This window comes from Girardinichthys multiradiatus, chromosome 17 (assembly GCF_021462225.1).
Source record: "Girardinichthys multiradiatus isolate DD_20200921_A chromosome 17, DD_fGirMul_XY1, whole genome shotgun sequence".
Taxonomy (NCBI): Eukaryota; Metazoa; Chordata; class Actinopteri; order Cyprinodontiformes; family Goodeidae; genus Girardinichthys; species Girardinichthys multiradiatus.
Window position 1 is genome coordinate 24661382 of NC_061809.1, and position 21881 is coordinate 24683262.

Consider the following 21881-nt stretch of genomic DNA (forward strand, 5'->3'; position numbering starts at 1 on the left):
CAGTTGATTAAACATAACATTTCAGTTACTTCTGATGAAACCAAAGTATAGCAGCAACCTTGATTAAACAAGGAAGTATGAGTCAAGAGCTGTGTTGGGTTACTGCTATTTAAAGTTGAGACTGTGGTCTGAGTGGCATGTATCTCCATTTAGCTATGCGGTTTTTAAACTGCCTTATTAGCGGGTTAGCGTGTTTGTCCTTGTGTTTCCCAACATTAAACTGTGAAATTAATAGAAAATAAAAAGAATAGTTTTACAAGACAAAAGTTATATTGGATATTTTGAAACCAGAGCTCTATAATATTAAAGTGCTTTCAAGCCTGATCGGAATTTACCGTTCTTTTGCCTGTCTCATGTGCTGGAATAGTTATGGAAATCATTTATTCATTATTCTCTGACTGCCTATGTTTCAAATGTGAATAAAATCAGTTTTTTTGCCACAGTAAATGTCATGTAAGCAAGGGGAATATTGAAAATGGTGAAAAACTTCCGATTCATTCAATTTAACGTGAGCACCTGAAAGCCACGTCAGATGTTACCTTCCGGGTAACGGTGTCGGAAACATTTCTGGTGTGCAGAAAGGCGGATCCCCTTTTTGCCACTTTTGTCTTTTAGAACTTCTGTAGGACCAATTTTTGCTTGTCAATCATCGGCTGCGTTTGAACATTTAAGGAAACTTTGCCACGCTGTGTGTTTAAGCTGCTCTATTTTCAGACCAGCTCTTCGGCGTTATTCATAGCAGCGATAAGAAGTGTTAGTCCACCGTTAGCGAGCTAACTTTTTACTGCACAACAAGGAAGGTGCTGTACACAAGAAGATGGGAGATAAAGAACTGATGTGGGCATTGAAAACCGGTGACATGGACGAGGTTAAAGCCAAGTTCGTTACGGTAAGAATGTTGTTTAGCTTTCAGCCAGTGTAGTTTTCTGACAGGTGTTAGCTTTAGCCGAAAGTAAAAAAAAAAAAAAAAAAGGCTCGGTAGCCTTGCTTGCTAGCTAGTTAGCTAACAGCGCCTCTGCTTTTAATTATACTTTTTTTTGTAAATCTTAGTCAGCGAGCCTGAAGATCTTCCTCTAGTACTTAAGTTGTAATAGGAATTTGAAATTATTTCACTGATGTGAACATTTAAACCCCCTTCTCCAAACATACTTCTGTTAGCATACACTTAAATCGTGTTTACACGTTGGAGTGCGTACAAATTAAACATGTATTTGCGGTTTTGGTTACAACTACATGATAGTATAAAATTTTAAACGATAGAGACGTGTCTTTATCCTTTAAACATTAGCCACCCCGTGGCTAATGTTGAGCAGCATACACGGTGATTATCTTGAAGCAACTTGTTGGTAGGCTAGCTAACAGCAGCGCCTACTAATGACTCTCATGCTTATGCTACTGCAGCATCAAGTTAATTGTTTGCACTTAACATATCTGGTTTTAATGAATCCTTTATGTTTTCAGGAGATTAGCGGGAGGTTAAAATTCTGTTAGATGTGCAGCCAAAAGCTAGCTGGCTAACCAATCTGACAGGCCAAAGACCCAGCAATGTCTGTTGAAGTTGGTGGGCGGGGATCTCAGCTGTCGCCTTGATCACGGTGGGCTTATCCGTGTAAAATTTATCGTTACTCTGAAAACTACATTTTCTTATCACTAATGAGGTAAAACAAGCGTTATTTAAACTCATACACAGGATTTTCATGCTAAAAACTACCTAAAGAAATGAATCTCCAACATTGCTGTAAACTGCACTTTCTGTGATCTTTTTCCCTAATCTCTCATATGTTTTGGATGTGTCCCCATTCCAAAGTTTTTGGCTACATTTTTGCAACTATGTTGATTTGAAAATGTCAGCAAACTTTCTACTGTACTGGAAACATGTTCTGTTTGGGTTTCGGCGAAGTGGCTAAATGAATCCAAATGATTTCTTTATTAATTCATTACTCGTCCAAGCTGGATACATAAATGTACATTTTTGAAGAGAGTCTGTTTTTTTTTTTTTGTTTACTGGATTGCATTTTAACGATGTATGCTTACAATACGATTTTTCATCTAAACATAATGCAAAAATAACCCTATGGGCTTGTTGCCAATTAAAATTATGATTTGCTGTCTTAATATTGTTTTTTTTTTTGGCATATTTCAAAGTACTGCAACTCTGACTTTTTTTTTTATTTATGCTGGGCCTGGCTAATTTCATGTTATGCATATATATTGTTTGGTTTGTTTTATATTGTTCATTATTATGGATAAAAAAATAGCTGTCTTTGCTATGGAGTTAAAAAATGTATTTGCCTTAGTTAATTTACATACTGATACCGCTGGTATTACCAGGTATATATCATTCTGACAGTTTAGCAAAAATCTATCTTAATCGGTATTATCACTGGAAAAGGCATAAAATAACTATCACGTGAAGCCTCCCTCATTTAGGTACAAAATGTGGTAGGAAAGGTTTAAAGCACTTAATATGCCAATGTTGGTCCTTTTGAAATCAATGTTAAGATAAGTGCCTACTTAGGTGCTGTTTTGAGACTCTTGTGATTCATGATTTCACTTCTTTGCAGTTGTCAAACCTTCATTGGAAATGCTACTGAATGGACAATAACACTTCTAAATATGTTGATTAGACTGCAGCACAAAGACTTGGTTCACCCAGAAATGAGGCACTTGTGTTGTTACCAGCAGAAAGATTCTGTATGTTATTGTAATAAGGGTTAGAAAACATTTTTCAGGCTGGTATTTGGACGTGTTGAAGGAAGGTGTCTGAGTTTACCTGAAAAGCTGGTAAATTAAACAAACTAGATCAACCTGAAGACCACATACAATGGACTAAAAGTAAACTTGGCATTAAGTGGAAGCAGTGCGAGGGCGGGCAACAGGTTGAGGATTTGACTCATGTAGTGTTCTTTCTTTCTGCATGTTTTACAGGCAGAAAAACTCCCATGTCTTTGCATGGAAAAAGTACATGCAAAATGAAAGGCGCACCAGTGGAACCATGGGGAAATAATGGTTGCCCTAGACATATTTTATGTTACATGTGCAACCAGTTTGCTTGCCCTCTAGAGTCCAGAATGTCTGATGGTTTCTATTTAGTGGTTTGTACACAAAGGCATATGATGCTTGCCAGCCAAGAAATCATAATTTCCACGACAAAATCAATAGTTTGCCAAATTTACATTGAGGTAAAGTTTTTAAGTCCTCCTCTGAATCCTATGAGGTCTCATCAGGTCAATAAATGGAAGAAATTTGAGTCAAATTTGAAATAAAAGGAATGGAAGCATTTAAAAAAAGAAAAGGAAGTTGAAGGGCTTTTCTTTTAGATTTGAAAAAAATATTCTATGTAATTTTGAACAAAGCATGCTCAAAACTCTACAAGTGAGGTGGGGGGATCTTAAGCTTGCTTAAGCTTACTTGATGCATTCGTTAAACATGGACAAAGTCTCCACTGTAATAGATGTATTTCTACATTTTACTCAGTTTACGCACTCTGAACACTGAGTATACATTTTCACTGCCTTGTTTTAGCTGTGAGCATTTAATTCACTGGGAGTTTGTTTGCCTTTGCTCTTCCCAGTCCACACAAAGTTTATGTATTTCAATTCAATTCAAAGATACTTTATTGATCCCTGAGGGGAAATTAGAATTCCAGTACAACCCATCCAAACATTTGGAGAAACGCAAGGCAGCATGGTGTAAAAGACAAATTGATTGTAAGTAAAAATTGAGCAAGGGGTTTAAGAAAAACAACACTTCTCTAATCTGTTATTTGCTTGAATTTTGTTAGGACCACATAGAACAAATCACGTTTTTCTGCAAAACGTAGCCATACCGTAATTGTTTCACCACCTCAAAGGTCATCTACTGCCGGAAAAAAAATGTTTTTTAAAACCTGTATGTTCACCCACACCATTGAAAACATGACAGAAAGCTGCTACCAAGGCTATAACCATTTCAGTTCCTTACTCCAATAAATAGACTGTTGACATAACTGCTATTAATGTTGTGGAACGTTAGGATTTATAATCTTATGGAGAGAACTGACTCTTTTCCTGTTATACTCATAGGTTTTTTCATTCAGTGATGTAATTTTAAGGAAAAGCAAACAGTTTGGATATATGTGTCTAGTTAAAAAAGTCTCTTACATGTAGCCAAATTTTGATTTGTCCTTTTTTGGCATAAAAAACAAAATCTAATTGTGATGTGCATTAACAATATCGGGCTGTTGCATTTTATGCAATGTTTGTTTAAATGTAATGTTAATACATTGTTTTTAGATATTTTAGGCTACCATTATTTATTCATTGCTGTAAAATGGCAAAATATAGACATTCGTCTTTGGCTGTAAAGCCTTCCTAGACTATTTACCCTGAGAGGCGACTAAAGACTCAGGATGCATTTAGCAGCAAGAATGAGAAACATGGAGCAAAAGTGGTTCATATTATTGGATGGATTAACCAAGATCCGGTTGCTGAGTCTCACTTCTTGACATAGCAATCATTTAAAAAAAGATAACTGCTTCATTTGCATATGCACACAAGTTAAAGTGTGCTAAAATAGAACTCTACCAGTTAATTAAAAATTGGCTTATTTGTCTTTGATCAGTTCTGAATATTGATCAGCTTGTCAAATATAAAAAAATTTGATTGATTTTTATTAAAAAAAAATTTAACAAACTCCAACAATATTTCTATGAACCAAGAGCATGTGGCTGGATACACTTTTTATGTTGGATTCAAAACTACTCTAGCTATCAAAGAACCTGACGCACATTTTTCTTTGCGTTTATAAAAAAACATGCAATGGGTCAAAATCTAGATTAGCAGGCAGATCCAAACAAACCTTGTAGACTGTGCTTAGTAATTGTAGGAGCTACAGAACATGTTTCGACACTGATTTAGGTGTGTCACTGCAAGGTTTTCAAGAACAAAACATACGTACTTGGACTTGTTAGGATGTTCTGATTTATTTTGGATGCTGATGACTTATACATTTCCAGAACAAACGATAAATATAAATTGATAACAGCTTCTAATTTAGGTCAGAAATGAGTTGGGCAGATTCCTTTATGAACAATGATGGAGTTAACAAACATAAAAAGTGTTCTCTTATTTGTGATAATGAAGATCTGAATACAAAACCGCTTCCTTATGTCACTTTTATCAGCTTACAAGAGCCATTGCCATTGATGGTAACATTTAAAAACTAATAGGAGAGGCTGAGATTCATTATCCATCACTGTTATGCTCCAAAATGAAGACTTGTTCATTATGTTGAAGTTGACCTTCAGTGTAGTTAGTAATAAGGTGAGTGGGTGGCAGTGGGCTGTGTGGATTATGATGTGCTTTAGAATGAGTTGGGTATCACAGATGAGGCTTTGTGAGAAATATATTATCACACTTATTGGAATTCAGGAATGGTAAAACCTCTTTACCAATAAGTATTCACCGGAGCTGCCATTCACACCATACATAACTTGGGATATTATTTTCCTGCTATCTCAAATCAAAATATCTATGATAACAATTGATAAGGATAGATTTGAGTCAAGTGGAGTAATTTATTTATTTCAATTCCATCAGTCGATAAGTCAGGAAGTTTGTCACAAAATTATAAAAGACAGAAAACCCTGACACATTGTTATATTTGGAATGCTTGGGTTTACATATCAGATGCAAATTAGTTTTGAAAGATGTCAAACTTTAATGGTGGTGTCACTGGCGGGCCAGCTGCTTGAAATCTGTTTGAGGTTAGTTGGGTATGGGAATGAGGAAGCATACCAAGCTGTATCTGGTTGACAGGGCTGAGTTATAGCAACGGCAAAGCAGAAAGACACAGGAAGGAAATGATGCCTGCATTGTACTTGTGTAAACTTTTAGTGTCAACAGGTGAAGTTCCAATGAAGCACAATGGGCCCTCGCTACATAGCTGAATGTATACAGTTTGCATATGTCTACTGAATAATATTCTTTCCTCTTTTTCAGTCTGAAGATGTAAATCGGACCCTGGAAAGTGGGAGGAAGCCTCTTCATTACGCTGCAGACTTTGGCCAAGCGGAAGTGGTGGAGTACCTTATTAGTAAGGGAGCAGATGTCAATGTAAGAGACACCGTCGTTGCGTCTCACACTGGTTTTGCATTAATTTGCCTACTGTCCAGGGTTTCTATAACCACAGAAAATAACTGAGCTCTTCCACTTCTCTTTCCACTCTGCTCAAAGTCAAAAAAGCAACCTTTTACACTGTCTATGATACTGTAGGTTTAAAAAGCAGCTGCTTTATTATGTTTTTTTCTAAATGATTGGCAAAGTATGTAAAGCTCAGTCAGATTGAATGTTAACATCAATTTAAAAGTCTTACAACAGATTATCAGATATAATTTGATTTGGACTTTGACTGGGCTATTCGAAAAAACAAATATTTCTTGTAAACCATTTCATTGAACCTGTGGCTTTATGTTTAGGGTCGCTGTCCTGCTGGAAGGCAGTCCTCCATCCCAGTTTGAAGTATGTTGGAGCCTTTAATAGACTGTCTTCCCAATAACTGACCAGTGTATTTGTCCCTGCTTAAGAAAAGCATCCCCACAGATTAATTTTAACACCAGCCATGTATATGATAGTGGTAACCTCTTCAAGAAAAACATCTGCAAACATGAAGCTGCCACCAGCCACCATAATACCTGGGGCACGGTGTGTTCAGGGTGATAGTTTTAGTGTTAGCTTTCTGCCACTTGTTATGTTTTGTAGACAGAAAGCTCCATTTTGTGTCTTCTGACCAGAGCACAGTACAGGCTGCTGGTATACTTAAAGAAGACTTCAAGAACCATTTTTACCTCATTTCATCTCAACAGGTTCCAGACAAGCATGGCCTCACTCCACTGATCTCTGCCTGTTATGAGGGCCACCTCCAATGTGTCAAGATCCTGATAGAGAAGGTTGGTACCTCCATTTCTGCATGCATGCGTTCATGAATGAATATGCAAACAGATATTCTCCAATGTCTTTCACTCATCCATGCTTGTTGACGTGTCAGATGCTCGACAGTGAGTGCTGATGAGGTAACTTGTTAGACAAAAGGCCCTTTAACACAGTTCTGTGGATTCTGTGCTAGAATGTTCAAAGAGCATTACATAACATGCTGCTGTTCTTGTCTAGTAGCATCATTCATAGTTGCACAGCCCTTTACTTCATCTAAAATTCTCCTTCCATCTCCGCCTTTCTTAGGTCTTTGCCATAGATCTTAAAACCTTCAGTACGCTGTCATGTTCATATTGAAGTCATAGTTTTGAGGAGAGATTGCAGCTGCGATTGGTGCAGGGTGCAGCTGGCATCGACAGTGACACTTCGACTGAATAACAGGCACCTCATAATAAATGGCCAATATAATTGCGTCATCCAGTTATGGGAAATAAATTCATGCACTTTTTTTAAATACGCTAAAATAAGAAGCTGCCATTTCTTAGTGATTGGGTTGTTTTTAAAGTATGTATCTTTGCCTTTGTCTTACCTAACTGTTTGACTCAACTACATGCATGAGTTGACAAAAAATTACACATTTCCTGTTTTATTTTTGTATTAAAAAGAAGGCAGTTAAACCAGCTTTGTATTGCTAAGGGTACATGTCATCTACTACATAAAGGTTGAAGATTATTAGCGTTGTGATTTCTAATGCTCCAGACTTGGTAGCAGGCAGCTTGTAAATTGATAATAATCTCAAAAGCTGGTAGTTTTTCAGATTAAGGCTTAGCGCTGCTATACTGTGTGACAGGAAGCCACATTGTGAAGACTGTATGACGCCATGTTTTAGTCAAAGGCTATGTGTTGTGTATGTATAGGAGAGAGATGAACAGATAGCTATTAAATGAGTAAATAACAGCCCTTTCTCAGCCTGGATAAAGGACCGCTCCCACAAACTGGTTTGGGAATTGAACTCGTAAAAGGATGTTTGTAGAAGATTTTTTTCGGTGATGAGGAGATTCAGTTATTTTTTTCTATAGCCAGGCATTAACTATCCAGCATAATCAGTGAGCATTCAGCTGGCAACTGCTGTCATCTGGTCATCAGCTGTCAGCTGAAAGAAACTGAAGGAAGTGGAGAAATGCCAACATTAATAACAATTATTTTTTTCTCCTATCTTGGCCTTAGCAGTGTCTGTTGTTTGCAGAATTTTAAGATAAGACATAGTTTGACATATTGTTTAGAAATCTGAGATGCAGTCGAAGAGCAAAGAGAGTAAATGTGTAGTATGCCGAGGTCTTACCTATTTAAATAAAGCTACTGTCTTCTTCAAAGTTGCAGAAGTACAACACCGCCTGCATTCCTGCCATTATTGACCCCTTTTCATTTAATGTCCAGCTTGCTCTCCTCAACCTCTTGCATTTCTATACGTATGAGATCTGGACCTTGTTTTTTGATGTCTGTGAAATGTTCACATATCACCTGATAAAACATTAACTTGATTTAAAGGCCAATTTACAAAGAGACATTTGAAGTTCTGTAAATCTGGGTCAAAGCAGATTGACTTTTAGCATTAAAAGTTATGGGTTGCACTAACAAATTACAAGGGGCCAGAAAATATCTCCAGAAGGACGGTTGCGACCAAAAAGCATTTGCGATGGGTCAACACCCTCATGTCTTTTGAGCTAAACATTTTCCAGCATCATGGTACACCTTTGTGAAATTGTATGTGTTGTAGATACAAACCAGTGATCTATTAAGGGGATCCAATGAGCATTCTAGACATTTTGTAACACTGAACTTCATATTTGCACATTTAGTCTTTTTAGCTGTGCATGTTTTGTTCACTGCACTTCATATAAGCTTAGCTTTAAGCTATCAGCTGCTGTTCATTTTTGATGCTCATCAAATAAGATGTTCACCTTTGCAGACCTCTAAGTCGAAGCGAGTGGTACTGTGAGAGCAAGTGCTCATCTGAACTGAGACAGGTACGGTTAAGAAGGTTGAAGTGAACCCGTTCATCTCTGTTCCCACCAACAGAATTATCTTCCAGGTGCAGCTAAAAGGTAAACGGTCACTACGGGGACCAGATCTTAATACATATACAGCTATCCACTCTAAAAACCGGCGTGCTGCGACTTGATATTAACAGATTGTCCCAGAGCTGCATGGTTGGCTGTGCTGCTGTGTATCATCTCTGTCTGGTTGCACCTGGAGCCCTACTGACACTACACCGCTGTGAATAAAACGGAGCACACTGAGAATACTGGATTATGACTGTTGGTTATGCAGACAGAAATTGCTTGGTTTCTCAATGCATCATGGAAGTTGACACCTGCCCCCTAACAGTATGGTGCATTGCCGTTGGTAATAAATTATGAAATGTGCTTTTTATTCAAAAGGTGGCCCAGCTGTAAGATGTCGGCCATAAATATGGAATACAGTTTCCAGAGACTGTAGCCAGCTAAATAAATGTCTACAATAAAGGGAAAGGGCAAACCAAGATTCATACATTTAAAATGACCTCCACATCCGTTTTTGTGAGGAACTATGTGCATGACTGGGAAGAAATAAAGTTTTAGTATGTGTAGTTAGTTCCTCCATCTTTCCTTTTAAAGATTTGCCCACTTCCCATCGGTGGGGAGTAAAAAATGGTTTCAAAATTAAAAACAAATCTTCAGTTTAACTAGTAAATGTTGCTGAAAACAAAACAGCTGTGAAATATGAGTCTACCTTATTCTCCTTTACTCATTCAAGTCTTGTTTTGAATGTTGCACGTATTTCTGTTATTATTCATTTATTAACATCAAATTTAGGTAGAGCTTCATCCAAAGCCAACGTGGGACTCTGCTTCAAAACATATCTAGCAGCTATTGATCGTTCGCGTTTTGCTAGATGTTGTAAAAGGTCAATACTCGGTGTTGCGATTAAATAGCTTCTGACTAAAGCTGTTGGCCAATAAGAAAAAACGTATACACGAGAGACCATTAAATTGTATTCAATAGGGGCTTAATGAAAACTTAATGGACACTTTGGCAGGTCAGGAGTGTTGGGTTACTGACCCAGTGAGGTTTTGAGTGGTTCCATAATCCAGGATGATGATGATGATGCTCTTCGGTTTGGCTGCAGACACCCTGGGAGTCTATTCTTATTCATCAGGCTTAGTCTCACTTGGCCACCGGTTTCTTGATGACCAGATAATGTTTGGGCAGTGAAGTGTTCATGAGGGATCGATATTCAAGTTGAGAAAAGCTCATTACTGTGAGTGGTGTTAAGAGTGTGTGACTGAGCTGGACTGCCACTGGGGATGGCTTGCTGGTTCTTGAGAAGCAGGAACAGGAGGATGGGCTACAGTTTTTATTTCAGCTGTAAAATACAGCGCTTTGCACTCGTACTTCTTGAATATCTTCACATTTCTTCATGTTAAAACCTCGAATTTAAGTGCACTGTAATGGGATTTGTATTTGAGAACACATTTTGCGACAATTACACCTCCAAGTCTTTTTGGGGCTGTTTCTACCATTTTTAAACATTGAAAGAATGCAATTTTTTGCCCATTCTGTGCATATTCGATCAAACTAAGTCAGATTACAGGGATACCATCTGAGCATGATTTTTTATGTTTTGCCATAGAATTACTCTTGTTTTTTTTGTTTTTTTAATCCAGGTAAAAGTCTCATTGAAGTTAAAACATAAGACCTGGTCACTTACGCAATACAGCATAAATACAGCAGTGTTTAAAGAACTACAATGAATATTTCATTTGAAAAATTGTCAATGGGAAATGCACTCACATTGACCTTGTGAACTCTTCTCAAATAAAATTTTTAATGGGCCATTTTAACAGATGGTTATGCATTAATCTATGCCATTCCATTGTAGCTCGGATTGTGTGTGTATAGGCTCATTGTCCTGTTGGAGGTTCAACCTCCATCCAAGTCTTAGATCTTTTTCAGCCTGCAGTAGGTTTTCTTTCCCAGTTGACCTGTATTGAGCTCCATCCATCAACTCTGACCAACTTCCCTGTTGTAAGAAAACATCCCCACACTCTGAAGCTGACGCCACCATGTTTCAGATGATCGAGTGATATTGTTTTGCTGCCACACAGTGTTTTGCATGTAGGTCCACAATTTAATCTCAAGTTCATATTTCGAATTCATCTCACCAGAACACCTTTCAGATGCTGTTTGCCCTATGGCATTTAAGGCTTTGTTTAGATAGAGGACTTATTGTTACTCTTCTATTAGTGCTTCACATTTACCTCGAAACTGGAGTAACGTCTTGATGACGCTCCAGTTTTCCACTTGTCCAGAAGTCAAAAAAGCATGGATGCTCGTATTCTTCTTGAATCCAGAAATCGGGTACGGTCGTGTTGCTCCGACTTTGCGACTTGTAAGACCAGGTTTTGGGGGCGTTCCAGTTGAAATTTTCTACTCGAAGGTCGGAAATTCTGACTTCCGAATACAATTGGAAGGCAGTCAAATGTGTGCGGGACATATTTTCAGATTTTATTGAACTGTGCTCCGTGAGATGATGAATGGCCTGCATTTGTATAGCAGTTGCTACATTGTAGCTATCATGATCCTGTTTTTACTAATGTTCTTCGAAAAACATCTAAGGCCTTCACGCAACAACTCGATATATATAATGTTTTTTTTGCTAGAGATAAAATGACACACTAGGGGGGAGGACTTTTTTAATTGGATAACTTGATGAAAAAACATTAGTTTCACAATTTTATTTTTGGTATCAAAGGAAAAGAGGCTGAACACAAATGCACTCTACAGTCTTTTGCTGTCTGAATATTCTTGCAGGGCTGTAAATTATCATGCGGCACATACAGGTCCTTCTCAAAATATTAGCATATTGTGATAAAGTTCATTATTTTCCATAATGTAATGATGAAAATTTAACATTCATATATTTTAGATTCATTGCACACTAACTGAAATATTTCAGGTCTTTTATTGTCTTAATACGGATGATTTTGGCATACAGCTCATGAAAACCCAAAATTCCTATCTCACAAAATTAGCATATCATTAAAAGGGTCTCTAAACGAGCTATGAACCTAATCATCTGAATCAACGAGTTAACTCTAAACACCTGCAAAAGATTCCTGAGGCCTTTAAAACTCCCAGCCTGGTTCATCTCTCAAAACCCCAATCATGGGTAAGACTGCCGACCTGACTGCTGTCCAGAAGGCCACTATTGACACCCTCAAGCAAGAGGGTAAGACACAGAAAGACATTTTTGAACGAATAGGCTGTTCCCAGAGTGCTGTATCAAGGCACCTCAGTGGGAAGTCTGTGGGAAGGAAAAAGTGTGGCAGAAAACGCTGCACAACGAGAAGAGGTGACCGGACCCTGAGGAAGATTGTGGAGAAGGGCCGATTCCAGACCTTGGGGGACCTGTGGAAGCAGTGGACTGAGTCTGGAGTAGAAACATCCAGAGCCACCGTGCACAGGCGTGTGCAGGAAATGGGCTACAGGTGCCGCATTCCCCAGGTCAAGCCACTTTTGAACCAGAAACAGCGGCAGAAGCGCCTGACCTGGGCTACAGAGAAGCAGCCCTGGACTGTTGCTCAGTGGGCCAAAGTACTTTTTTCGGATGAAAGCAAATTCTGCATGTCATTCGGAAATCAAGGTGCCAGAGTCTGGAGGAAGACTGGGGAGAAGGAAATGCCAAAATGCCAGAAGTCCAGTGTCAAGTACCCACAGTCAGTGATGGTCTGGGGTGCCGTGTCAGCTGCTGGTGTTGGTCCACTGTGTTTTATCAAGGGCAGGGTCAATGCAGCTAGCTATCAGGAGATTTTGGAGCACTTCATGCTTCCATCTGCTGAAAAGCTTTATGGAGATGAAGATTTCATTTTTCAGCACGACCTGGCACCTGCTCACAGTGTCAAAACCACTGGTAAATGGTTTACTGACCATGGTATCACTGTGCTCAATTGGCCTGCCAACTCTCCTGACCTGAACCCCATAGAGAATCTGTGGGATATTGTGAAGAGAACGTTGAGAGACTCAAGACCCAACACTCTGGATGAGCTAAAGGCCGCTATCGAAGCATCCTGGGCCTCCATAAGACCTCAGCAGTGCCACAGGCTGATTGCCTCCATGCCACGCCGCATTGAAGCAGTCATTTCTGCCACAGGATTCCCGACCAAGTATTGAGTGCATAACTGTACATGATTATTTGAAGGTTGATGTTTTTTGTATTAAAAACACTTTTCTTTTATTAGTCGGATGAAATATGCTAATTTTGTGAGATAGGAATTTTGGGTTTTCATGAGCTGTATGCCAAAATCATCCGTATTAAGACAATAAAATACCTGAAATATTTCAGTTAGTGTGCAATGAATCTAAAATATATGAATATTAAATTTTCATCATGACATTATGGAAAATAATTAACTTTATCACAATATGCTAATATTTTGAGAAGGACCTGTATATTCTTGGGTGCTATGTTTCAGTTGGTTATGTGTAGTAGCCGGTTGAAAAAGATGTTTATTATTATGATGTTTGGTGAAATATCATGGTGAATGCAAGGTATACGGTTGTGGGCTTCACTCTGCTTGTTAGCTCCCTAGGAGGAAGAGTATTGATAGTGAAAGGGCGAAAGTCGAGGTATACTGCTGCAGCCTTCCGATTAAATGAGGCCTAAGTTACTAGGTATCATTTTGAACCAGCCACTAATGACTTCCCCAGAGCTGGAAAGAAAACAACAGGGAAATGGAGCTTCTTCCTATCTTTTTGTTCTCCCCTTCAGTCACTGAACTCAACAGTGTGTCTAAATGATTGGTTACTGTGTACCTGATATGAAGCAGCTATAGGAAAGATTTACTGACACAACAAACACCTTATCACAGTGTTTAGGTTGGTCTACAAGTGTTTGCTTAAAGTTGGATAAGACAGCCTATATCAGGACAGCACACAAACACTATCAGACAAAATGTAGTGGAAGCTTCCACTTCCCACTCTGTTCCTGTTATTTTGCATTTGAATCTTTCATGAACTGTGAAATCTTTTACAGTTTTAGGAAAACTTGTTGAATTGGTGTAGCTTTCTTCAAAATCTTAGATTTTGTTTTAAGTAACTTAAAATACATAGTTTGTAGTCATTTGTGCATCATGGTCTAAGAAGACATTCGCTCTAACCTCAAACCTCTTCTGTTTGCTTTTACTGTTGCTGAAGCTTTTCTCTTCACAGTCATAAAACTGCTTTTTGTTATTTTAAAGGTTAGATCATCTGTCTCTCTATTAGTAATTTTGCAATATCAGTTTGGTCAAATGATACTGACTACAGTCAATCTTATGATTATTAGAGGCTTAAGGGTTGGCCTTTAGCTGGATTAAAAACAGTTTCCATTTGTCTTCCTCTTTCTCAGCCCTTCAATGCAGACGTGTGGTGATTGTAACTCGGGCCTTAAGAGATCTCCTAAACACGTTAAGAGTAGTGAGGAGGTCTTTTCGTGAGCCTAAGAGTCTTCAGCAGAGAAAATGGTGGACCGAGAGAAAGGAGAGATATTCCTGATGCAGTGAATTAATAAAAGACTACCGCCTCCATCGTGCAGGGATCCACCCCCTAAATAGTCAAGTAAATGAGCATATAAACTTCTATAACAATCATGCAGTCATTAATATAGAGATAAGATCAACTTTGTCATGCCCCTAGGAGGAAATTAAATAGTTTCAGATGCAGGGCAGGTTAAAGGTGCACCTGAGGTTTAAAATCATCTTTCTGCACTCCTCAAACAGCTCTCGCCTTTGCTTCCTCTAATCTGTTTGGTGTGTTCCACAAGCTGAATAAAACTATGCTGTAGCATGTTTGTACCCTTTTTTAAATAGGGAAGAATTGCACATGATAAACTTGAAGGCACTTTCTGATTCTAATCAAGCTTAAACATTTATTTTAAAACATAACTATAATCCAAGAAGTTGTAATGTCTTTAAGGATACCAAGAAAGTTGGGCATATTTGATCAAGTGTTAATGCCTTGTTTAATTAGAAAGAAAATCCAATAATCTTTAGAGTTGTCATACTTTAAGTACTGTAAGACGGAGCCTTAACGTGCGTGATGACAGGTGCATGGTTCTAGGAAATCTGAGTCATGTTGTGAATCGACAAGTCCCTTTTACGCCGTCTTTCATCTCCTGACCAATTAGAGATGTAGATCTGACAGGGTATCCAGCCCTGCTAAATCTCTCCCAACTCTGGATAAGCTCTGCTGCTCTTGAAGCGTGGAATTTGCACTCTGACGACAACACCGCACCGCGCTGTCGGGCGCTTGAACCGGGTCCCGTTGTTGTCGATGCCCTGCTCCTCCACGCAACAATAAGTTCTGTCTGCCTCGTATCTGTAAGCTCCTCTGTTAAGAGGGTGACGTTGGCAGCTCAAACAGTGCAATCTCTCTCTGCACTTCATGCTCCTCCCGACGTCACCTCTTACATCTGTTGTCATTACAAGTGAATGCTGCTGCTGTCTCATTCCCTATCAGTTATTGCATGGAGGTTTTTGGTTCTCTGTGATCCAAATCATGATGTCCCCACTTTGCGTTTCCACATTGATTCTGTTATCGCTCTGGGCTTAAATGGATTTGGACCTTAGCATCTCTCACGGTGTTTTGCGTAAGGTGTTTTGGATTAAGACAGACCAGCAAGTCGTCAGAGAAGAGTAGAAGTGAAAGCTTGTTTGTGTTGCTTTTTTAAAATAGACAGGGACCTCTCCTACAAATGCCTGGGGCCATTTGCCACAGATTTGAAGAAAGCAACCAAGACAGGGGTAGCCAGGTTATGTTTAACAGAGTGCCGACATTCTGCATGTTTTACAATCGAAACACTCTGTAATCCCTAAAGCTTTTCTGTGTTTTATCAAAGTGATGATGACTTGGAAATTCTTCACCAGAGGAACACCGTAATTCTTACATGTTTTAAACCTAAAAGTTCAAATCTAATCTGCAGAGTCCAGACCATAAACTCTGGACTAGCACAGTTCCAGTCAGACATTTACATACTCATGTCATTTTATTTAAAGCTTTTAACCTTTTTCCTAAACCTGAAGGATGGTAGAGAAAATATAATTTTTTAGAAAGTTTGCAGCAATGTAAATTTGTTGACCAACTCTAATATAAGGGAATTGCTTATTATAATCAGGAAAAACACAGGAACAACAAAGTCTACAATGAAGTCTGAGTTTTACATCAGAATGGACTGAGAGGCCATAAAAGAAGCCCCTTTTCCAACATCAACAACTTTAAACTTGACAGAAAGTAGCAGCTGACACATGGACAAATCAGATGTCTTCTGGATATTGTTCTTCAGTCACACAAGACGAAGACTGAGCTATCGGACCAATTGCAAAACGTATGCGTGTAGGAGTGAAAGGTGGTTGACAAGCACGATGGTGGCAACATCATGGTGTGGAGCAGTTTTGCTGCCTGTGGTACTCATGTTTTCCACAAAGTATATGGAATACTGAAAACAAAGGTGCAACTCAAAATCTTTCCACTTCACAACATGATGACCCTGAACTCAACTCAATAAATCTGTAGACTCTCCCTAAATGTTGGTTTATTGCCAAAAAACAACCAATTTAAATAAACTCTTCTAATTCTAAGAAGACTGGTAAAATAACTGGACAGAATTAAGCTTGTTGATTCAACGACTCAGTTTGACTTTGCCGAATCAAATTTGGCAAATTTAAAAGTTTTCTGCTTTGGAGTAGGAAGTATGATTTGCAGAGGCCCTTTTCATTGTAAAAACCATGTGTAACTGATTGTGAAATCAACCTTTTGCTTGTAATCCCACGTCAAATTAGACTTCTCTTTATGTTGAGTGTTTGGATGCAAAGAGTCGCAAATAACCCCTGACCAGATGCGAGTAGGACTCGGTTCACCTATTAAGCAGTTTTAATACTCATGTCCCTTCACCTCCGCAGGGAGCTGACAAAACCCAGAAAGGCCCGGACGGCTGCAGTGCCTTTGAAGCTGCTGAGAGGGAAGACATAAAGGCTCTGCTCAAGTGAAACACCACAGTAAGGGAGGTGGCTGGACAGGTGGATGAACAGGCTTACAGATGGATGCAGTGGTCCCCTGACAGAAGATTGACTCAGCCCATTTACTCCAATCAACCTCTGTCTTAACACTGCTTTGGTCTGTTTGTTGGAGGTTCATTTTGTCTGTCTGGTGATTTTCCTTTACCTTGTATTTTTCTTTCTAGTATTTTCTCTTCTTTTGGCCTCTGTCTGTTAGCAGGAGGACATATAATAATCTCCCTCAGGGACCAAATACTGGGGGAGTTCTGTTGAACCTGGATCATATAACACTGTTCAGACTAGACATTAAATTCTGTAAGGTTAGCACTTAAATATGCATCTGAATTTCTGCTGTCTTAAACTAAAATAAATCATACCGTAACAGATCAATAGTGTTCATTTTTCCACAGTTTTAGTACGTGTGGCCAGTGTTTGAACTCATGAACAGTAATTGCACTGATAAATAAGACGGCTTAAAATGCAAGGTTGTAATGTTTCACTAAGTTAATAGAATGTGTAGCTTCTTTTTGATTGACCAAACATCTTCTCATCTTGAACAGTTTTAAAATACTGGGTTATAAAAATTGAGGTCAGATTTTGTTCTTGTGTTTAGGCATATCACTCACATATCAAATGGCATTTAAAGAATTTTACATAATAGAGTTGAAATCTGTGTTTATTTTATTTTATTTTTTGACCAATCACCATGCTGGGTTACTAGAAAGACATGAATGTTGCAGTTTTAAAATCTGTTAATAAATCATTTAGAAAAATTGCACACAAAAAGGAAATTTCAGAGATGTTCATGTTTTTTGTTTTGTTTTTTTTTTTTCACCTTGAGTGAGTTTTCAGAGCAAAAATCACTTTTTCATAGCAACAGCTTTCTTTGATCTGTAGCTGATGGGGCTCCAGGTGCTGAGAATGATGGGTAAACATGAGTTAGAGTTGAAACTTGATCATGGGGCTGTTGATATTTCTCCTTGCCTTGGATTTGCTAAGACGCCCTGCCTGTTTTGCTGCATGTTAAAACTGCCTCTGCTTTTATGCTAAGAAATGGTTACTGTCCTCTTGGTTGCTTTCAAATGAATTGCTAAATATGTGCTGAACTAAAAGATGCTCACGCTGACTTTGTTGTGACAAACGTCTGTAAAAAAAACAATAAAAAAAAATTGCATAAAAAGTTTTGTCATCTTTTGCATTTTATTTCTTTCACACAAAAAAGTCTAAGTGCTCCTTTAAGGTGAATCCCAACAATTTGGAATTTGGCTTAAAAATGAAACTATTGATACATAAATATTGTAAACATTAGACAAAAATGATTTTGATCTGGAAATATTTTTACAAAATCAGGGAAGGCTGCTGACTTGGCAGTTCTCATGGTTGTCCTTCATAAAGGAGAGTGAGCCACAGGTCATTGCTATAGAAGCTTGCTGAACGTTTAATGGAAAGAAAAATTGAGATGCAAAGATTCCAAGTTGCTTGAGGTCTTATTTAAAGTTTCCATAATCTGTGAGGATTTGAGGTATCGTGCTCTGACAGTGTTGGCGCAGCTGTTGGGACATTTTATGGCACTTAATGCTTTTCTTTGCTGACACGCTTTATGGAGATGATGGTATCATTTTGTACCAGGACTTTGCAACTGCCTAAAGTACCAATGTCTGCTTTAATGACCCTGGTATCACTGTGCTTGATTAGCTGTCAAACTGGCCTGACCTAAACCCCACAGAGAATCTGTGGATGATTGTCAAAACGAAGATGAGAAGATGACCCAATCATGTAGATGAGCTGAAGGCTGCTATTAAAGTATCCTGAACACCTCAGCAGAACCTTGCTCTCACAGGTTGTGAAAGCATCAGTTTGATTTTATTTTTATGCCGTGTTCATTACAGATCAAAATAGTTTCTGCTACCACTTGGCTGCATAATCGTTCTTTTTAGGGTGTAATTTAGCTGAATGTTTTTTTGCCAGGACATGTTCTCCAACTCTTGATTATGTTCTTATGGCAGTATTACCTTAACCCATCATCACCTTAAAAAAACTCTTCAAAGCACATCAGAGGTGATATGGATTAGTTTTGGGTTATTTGTGATATAATTGCCTAAATTAGCACAATCTTTCTCATCTATTTTGTCAATGTGTCTGACAAAGTGAATTCAGATGACTGCAGTAATGTTGCTTTCACCCTACTGCAGTGGACCCCTTTCCCAGAAGTTAAAATCGGCTTTGTGTTGAAGGCCAAAGTTGATCTTAGCTCCTCAATAAGTCTGTCAGCTAACAGATAAGACCTTAAGGTGGTTTAAGGAGGGAAGATCCTCTACATACATTATGTTGCCAAAAGTATTTACTCGTCTGCCTTGACTCGCATATGAATTTAAGTGACGTCTTATTCCTAATCCATGGGGTTCAATACAACGTTAGTCCACCCTTTGCAGCTATAACAGCTTCAGCTCTTCTGGGAAGGCTGTCCACAAGGTTTAGGAGCATGTTAATGGGAGTCTTTGACCATTCTTCCAGACGCACATTTGTGAGGTCATAAACTGATGTTGGACGAGGAGACCAAGCTTGAGTTGAGGTCAGGACTCATCAACAAGCTCATCCACACCAAAGTCTCTGATCTTTATGTACCTTGCTTTGTGTAATCTCCACCCTGCTCCCACAAGGTTGGGAACATGCAGTTATCCAAAATCTCTTGGTATGCTGAAGCAGTCAGAGTTTCCTTTGCGTAGGTGCTTGATTTTTAGCACCGGTGGCAGTGGACATGACTGAAACACCCCTATTCGTTCACCCATCCAACTAATTGAAATTAACATACAGATTTGTACACAAGACTCAGTTTTAATATTATTTGCTGAATTCATGCAGCTTGATGCCACAGATATTAAAAACATAAACCAAAAACCTCAAACTATAATCTTTGTTGTACCAAATACCACCCCAAGCTGTTTCATTATGAAACATAAACTGGCTGCGGGCCGCACAAGATTTGTATAAGTGCCTGGATTTTCTAAGGTCTATAATATGTTGGGACAGTCAGTTCAGATAAAGAAAATATACTCCTATCCTTTGGGCATTGCAAATAAATATCATTATTCTTGAGGTGAGGTGTAGCCATTCTAAAAAAAAAGTTGTGAACAATTTTTCATTCATAGGAAAATAACAGTAAACTAACATGATATAATTGTTTAGCTATATTGCCTTTATATAATAGAGCTTAGTTATGCAGCCTTTAAAGCAATCTGAAAACACAGACTTCCTGGGAGACTGTGATTGGTCATTTATCCTTATCTTAAACAGTTATGAACCAAGATGATCATATGTACTAAACAATGCACTTACTTTAAGAACACAATTGTAAAAAGTGTTTTTTGTCAGGTCAGAATATGTTTTACCAATAAACAATATTGTGAAAATAATTCTGGAACAGTAAAGTGAATGATTGTTAGACATTATATGGATGCAGGTATTTCAAACAGAGGTTATAAACTCCAGCTGATGACATTAAAAGACCAGACTGTAAACAGATTGGACTGCATCTCTGCAACAACATTGATTATATGGTGGGTAATGTTAAAAGTACAAGGCAGGGAAATAGTGGTTCCTATGATTATCTCACTTATTATTGGAGCTAAGTAGTCAGAAGTGGCTATAATACAAGGAATGAGATAGTTAAAGCTCATGTCCTGGATAGATCTATGTGTATTGGCTCATTAAGCAGTGACTCCAGCTACAGTCCATGCCTTGTGAAGCTACCACAAACTTCTGAATGGGCTGCCCTTCACAACTCTCTAACGACTGTGGCTATCCTGCTTTGTACTAAACGTTTTCCTTCCACTTAATCGAAGAAAGAAACAGTCGTTTTAATGATATTGTCATTTCTCAGATGCACCTGTATTTGACTAACAAAACACATTACGACCACTCATACTTAAATCATAAACCTGAAGAATAAATTGCTTTCAAGAGGTGCATCACTGTTCCAAAAATAAAGATTTTCTACATGTGTTATTTCAATTCATGCACACATAATAGGAATTCAGCCAGACACTTCAGAAACTTTGAGATGTCGAGCAGAATCTGAAACTCCCTCATGCTAGAAATGCTGCCTGTCCATGTGACGTGAGATGGTAATGAAGAATCTGCTCAGGGTGTCTGTGGGGTGGAGGCAAATCAATAGAAGCATGTAACAGAGCTATAGAGTGTGAAGTGTTGCATCAGGTTGTGTCAAACGAGCGTATTCCAGAAGAACATGGTAGATGAGGAGATGGAGAAGCAGTGGGAGCCGCATTGTTGATCAGACTGGCAACAAATACAAATCGATTACTGCAATGTGAGGAAACATCTATGCAAAATGCCTCGGCTACACACTTACAGCCCCACACCCCTGTGTCTCTTGCCGTCGTATTTCTGCTCATTTAAATTACACTCAATGAGAACAACTGGGGAATACTGAGGTCCACCTTTGCTTGACAATTACATTCTTGCTTGATAAAAGAAAAACAAAATTTCCCTCTTTGTCTTTGTTTAGCCAGCAAATAAGCTTGGGGTCTGCGGAATAAGGTGTGTGAAAGAGGCTGACAGTAAATAGGAAAAAAATTTACAGCCACACTTTTTCATTTCTTCCATTAAATTGCTTTGACACAGGCTTCAGGGAATCCGCAGGCTATCTTTGACTTTCCCCAGACAGCCCTATTCCTGCTCAGGATCATTAGCTTGGCATCATCATTCCATGTTTGGAAAAGCGGTCACACATTGTGTAGTTTAGAAATTTCCATCCTGGACAAGTTTTACAGAAACAGTCTCACAGCTTGACAGAAGATTCATCAGGATTCGTGCAAGTACAGCTGAGCTCTGCCCCCACCTACTGTTTTTAATCATATCTACAACAAATTACCTTCTGA

At 38.6% G+C, this 21881-nt stretch overlaps 1 protein-coding gene across 1 annotated transcript; it reads left to right on the top strand.

The window, feature by feature from the left end:
- The first annotated feature begins 535 nt into the window (after window positions 1-535).
- On the top strand, window positions 536-18163 carry mtpn (myotrophin). Its single transcript, XM_047390394.1, has 4 exons — window positions 536-889; window positions 5982-6095; window positions 6845-6928; window positions 16888-18163. The coding sequence occupies exons 1-4, from the start codon at window positions 818-820 to the stop codon at window positions 16972-16974; spliced, it is 357 nt and encodes a 118-aa protein (XP_047246350.1). The 5' UTR covers window positions 536-817; the 3' UTR covers window positions 16975-18163.
- Window positions 18164-21881: the final 3718 nt, after the last annotated feature.

Bases quoted from the DNA above. Each gene is read 5' to 3' on its own strand.
- mtpn (XM_047390394.1), top strand. From the start codon at position 818: ATGGGAGATAAAGAACTGATGTGGGCATTGAAAACCGGTGACATGGAC. The intron at 6,096-6,844 runs GTAAGAGACACC...TCATCTCAACAG, and splicing joins GTAAGGGAGCAGATGTCAAT to GTTCCAGACAAGCATGGCCT. The intron at 6,929-16,887 runs GTTGGTACCTCC...TCACCTCCGCAG, and splicing joins TCAAGATCCTGATAGAGAAG to GGAGCTGACAAAACCCAGAA.